General features: G+C 39.5%; 1 protein-coding gene across 1 annotated transcript; it reads left to right on the top strand.

Moving 5' to 3' along the window:
* The first annotated feature begins 1,242 nt into the window (after positions 1-1,242).
* GJB7 (gap junction protein beta 7) lies at positions 1,243-2,590 on the top strand. Its single transcript, XM_016128214.2, has one exon. The coding sequence runs from the start codon at positions 1,738-1,740 to the stop codon at positions 2,521-2,523; it is 786 nt and encodes a 261-aa protein (XP_015983700.2). The 5' UTR covers positions 1,243-1,737; the 3' UTR covers positions 2,524-2,590.
* The last annotated feature ends 2,161 nt before the right edge of the window (positions 2,591-4,751 follow it).

Below are 4,751 nucleotides of genomic sequence, written 5' to 3'. Positions count from 1 at the left end.
CTGAGTTTATGAAGAAAGTAAAAGTTAATTTTTCTAATAGGAAACGGCACCCGTAAGTGGCAAGGTTTCACCTGAGAAATCACAGAGTATTTAGTGGCAGACCTGGAGCTCCAGCCCACATCCGATTGATTATAGTAGAAAGTTAAGAACAGTGGTTTTTAACTGAAGAGATTTTGCCTTACTTCTCCAGGGTACATTTGGAAATGTCTGGAGACATTTTCAGTTGTCACAAATGGGGACAGGAGGTGGTGCTGCTGGCATCTAGCTGATAGAGGCCAGGAATGCTGCTAAACATCCTATAATAGCTGCTGCAACACAGAATTATCCAGCCCAAAATGTCAGTGGTGCCACTGTTGAAAAACTGTTTTAGAGTTATAGAAATTGGAGTTGAACCCTGCTCTGCATCTTATCTTACTTTTGTGACTTTGGGAAAGTGGCATCATTTTTCAGTCTGCTTTCCCATTTGAATAAACCTGCTACCATAAACAAAGAAACAAACCAAAACAAACCAAGCCACACTTTCTTGGGTGGTTGTGAGAGACCGACTTAAAAGCACTGAACAGAGAGCGCTGAACATGTTATGGAAGTTTCTCCAAAGTCTTTACAACAAATAAAAACCAGGGTCCAGCCCATGGAGTTCAATTATAAACAAGATAGAAGCAGAGACTGCCAGAATGACAATGTCACGGGAATGAAAAAGAAGGCGCCCTAGCTCCCTATCAGCTTTTATAGGGAAAATAGCAAAAGAGGTAGAGAGGCGCAAGAGAATTAAGCAGCATGGAAGATGTACTGTACTAAGAGGGTAAAGGAAGAGTTACTGAGACTAGAAATAGCAGTGGGAGAGCTATACAGGTGAGAGAGATTTCAGCAGTGAGGTGGAGGTACATTTGAGAGACATTTAGGAGGAATCAAAACTTGGTGAACAATTTAGAAAGGGCCATGCGAGAGCAGCCTTGGGTGCTGGTGATGACATTCAGCTAGATTAGGAAATTAAAGGGTAGGGGAAATGGACAAGATCAAGAAAGGGATGTCGAGCTAGAATGAATCATTTTGAGGCAAGAGGAGACCGACCTCTCCCTCCAAACCTGGTTAAAAAGGTAACTTGGGCATGGATGTAAATAGGTCTGAAGGGATGAGGAAGCATGAGTTTGAAGAAGTTCATACTGTAGAACCTCATGTTCCACTATCATATTGTAGGCAAGCTCAGTTGCTATTATGGGATATGCAACATAAAAGGAGGTAGAGACAGGGAACGACCTTTCAGGAGGTATAGAAATATGAACAGGGCATAGACAAAGAAAGTGAATAGAGACTACAACTTTAAAGCTGGTATGTGAGGCATATCTCAAGGTACCAAGGTCATGTCTAATTCTAGGATTCATATCTAACTAGATCAGCAACAGAACCCATCCATCCTTAGAAGCAACAAACTAGGATTTGTTTAAAAATGGGGGTGTACATGAGGACGATGAACCAAACTCTAAATTATACTGGGCATGGGATCAGTTATATCTGTGGGCCAGTTGTGTCATCTCTTTGTGTGAAAGTAAGTGTATCCTATGGGATTCTTAGAGAAACCTCAAAATCCAAAGTTGTAATAATGCAGAAATTTGAGTTTATCTTTAATAACCCCATAATCAAGACAGTAGAAGTAAATGATTAATGGAATAGAAATAAATGAATCATGATGAACCTTTTTTTCTTTTGCAGAATCTTTCCTTCTTTTGCGGCTAAGCTATGAGTTGGATATGCCTCAGAGACCTCCTAAGTGGAGTAAATAAATACTCAACTGGGATTGGGAGGATTTGGATGGCTGCTGTATTTATCTTCCGTGTGCTGGTCTACATGGTGGCAGCAGAGCATGTGTGGAAAGATGAACAGAAAGGATTTGAGTGCAACATTAGACAGCCTAGTTGTGAAAATATGTGTTTTGACTACTTCTTCCCCATTTCCCAGATCAGACTTTGGGCCTTACAATTGATCATGGTCTCCATGCCTTCACTTCTGGTGGTTCTACATGTAGCTTATCATGAGGGTAGAGAGAAAAGGCACAGAAAGAAACGTTATCTCAGCCTTGGTATGATGGATGGGGGCTTGTGGTACACTTACCTTATCAGCCTCATTGTTAAAACTGGTTTTGAAACTGGCTTCCTGGCTTTATTTTACAAGATGTATGATGGCTTTAGTGTTCCCTACCTTATAAAGTGTGATTTGAAGCCTTGTCCCAACACTGTGTACTGTTTCATCTCCAAACCCACTGAGAAAACTACCTTCATCTTCCTAATGGTGACTACCTCATGCCTGTGCATTGTGATGAATTTTACTGAACTGAGCCTTTTGGTTCTCAAGTACTTTATTAAATGCTGTCTCCAAAAATACTCTAAAAGACTCAAGCCCTCAGTGTGTGAGCATCACCACCTCAGATATGATGAATGTGGTGAGATAGGGACCCTTCCACTACTCCAGAATTGCCATTCTGACATGGCTATCAGCACACCCCAGCGAAGTGAAACAGCGAAGTGAAACAGGACTACTTCGTGATGCACAAGAGAGTTAAACAAGAAAAACCTGCACCCCTTCTAAGCAAGACCTAGGCTAGGTTGGGGTGGGGGTGGGTGGGGGGAAGGGTGTTAGCTTAATATAATGTGGGAAGAATTTTAAAAATTTTCAGTATGTGCTCAGTTGTGTACATTAGACAGGGGTCTCACTGTTTTGTTGAAGGGTTCATGTGGGTACATAACTTGTGTATAAATAGTTAATTGAAAATTAGTTTGAAGAATTCCAACTAACAGCATTAAGTGCTTAGATCTGTCAAGTGGAAAATATAAAAAATGACACTTCTAACAAATGTGATGGCCTCTAAGACACTGGCAATCTTTCTGAAGTAGCAGCCAAGGCTCCACTCACTCAGCTCGACTCAGTCTTTGTAGAGGATTGTGGTGAGGGTCGGGTAGCAGCTAACCAGGGGCACAAAGAAGTGTATTCAGTGAGAAGGCCCAGCCTGGGGAAAAGACTGCAGAGCCCAGGCCTCTGCAGTTTAGGTGTCCCTCGATATAAGTGGACGAGGGGAGAGGGAAGAAAGCCATCTTTTAGTGATGTCCAAGTTAAATAAATATTATAGGAGGATATCTCACCTAAGCCTGAACCAACTGAGTCACTCTAGAGTCATGATGGAAGGCAGGTCCCACAGAAAGCAGCACATTGATAGGGAGTGGGGAAGGACCTTGAAAAAGAATATGTCCAGTTAATAATTACTTAATACTTCTCTTTAACCACAGAACTGTGAAATACTTTCTAAATTCATTATTATTAGACCTTCTAATAATCAGGAATTCACAATGTATCATGTCAGTTTGCCTACGATTTACTAAAACATCTCCTCTTCCTCTAGGATAATTGTGTATTGTGCTATTACTTTCCTATTTTTTTTAAAAAAATGAGAGATATATTCATTTGGATTTTATATTCTAACATATTTACATTTCTCCAGAATAAAAATAAAGTGCTTTTGTGTGTTATTTGGCTATCACTGATATCTTTATTCATTTGCACTGGGTATGCTCATTCTGTGAAAAAAACTTGTTTTGACAATTTTAAAATGGGATTTGCACCTTGCTTGGTAAAGATAGCTCAGAAATAAGTTAAATTTTGCCTTCTTTACTCTGTTTCTCTTATCGATAAATTAATAATAGAAGCCAGACACTGTTGTGCACCTTCAGAGGAATAATATATAATTCCTGTCTCGAGAACATTTCTACTTTCATTTAGGAGCACAGAGATGAAAATAGGGTGGAGTAGTCTACAATTCGTGTCCTAAAATTTACTAAAACATTTCCCTTTCCTCTAGAATTGATAATTGTATACTATGCTTACTTTTCCATTTTAAAAAAAAATCATCAGTATATTCTCTTTGACCTCTCTCAATTGACCTACCTTATTTGACCTCCCTACAACCTTCTGATGCTCAGAAAGTAGACAATTCCTTAGAGATGAAGAAAGTTGATATCCAAAAAGGCAGTCACTTTTTTGGGGGACATATATCTAGTGAAAATAGAGTTAATAAACCATAGGTCTTCCTTAAACCACTTTCTCACTTTAGGCTTCTCAAATCACTAAACAGGTATCTTCCTAATTTCATTCAAGCCATTTCTGATTTGCAGTTACTTTGACTCCCTAGTACTTGTCCTGGAAATCTTTCTGGTTACAGACTTTGCACCTGGCCATAGGGTTTCCTTTAATTGGAGTTTGAGGAAAATTTTTTTCAAGTACTTGTACAAAAGAATGCCAAGGGCTGCAAGTGGCTACGATTCCAGTCTTCCTGAGGAAATGAAATCAATTTCCTTAAGACAGGCAGACTGCAAAGCGGAGAGGGGTGGGGGAAAAGGCAAAGACCTAAGAATGTTTGGATTCCTCAATTCTGTTGTCTGACACTGGCTCCACCTCTTACCCTTTCTGCAGTTCAGTTAAATGAACGATAAATTCCTCATTCTTGCTTCAGTTGGTTTAAATTGAGTTTGTCTTGCAACTGAGAGTCCTAATAAAACCATGTTCTTCATAAGTTTCCTTCCTGTATAACAGAAAAAAGAGGTAGGATACTTCTCTTGTACTTAGCCTTTCCTTTTTAAGCATTGAGTATCAATCTGTTCACTGTTTCACATTACTTGTTCTTAAAATTTTAATAAAGCAATTAAAAAGCCCACAGTGCCTCCTCTCCTTTTCCTAGATCACATTGCACCACATACATGTAACAT

The sequence above is a fragment of the Rousettus aegyptiacus genome, unplaced genomic scaffold (genome assembly GCF_014176215.1).
Source record: "Rousettus aegyptiacus isolate mRouAeg1 unplaced genomic scaffold, mRouAeg1.p scaffold_m13_p_1, whole genome shotgun sequence".
Taxonomy (NCBI): Eukaryota; Metazoa; Chordata; class Mammalia; order Chiroptera; family Pteropodidae; genus Rousettus; species Rousettus aegyptiacus.
This window is presented reverse-complemented; position numbering and strand designations above follow the sequence as displayed.

Bases quoted from the DNA above. Each gene is read 5' to 3' on its own strand.
- GJB7 (XM_016128214.2), top strand. From the start codon at position 1,738: ATGAGTTGGATATGCCTCAGAGACCTCCTAAGTGGAGTAAATAAATAC.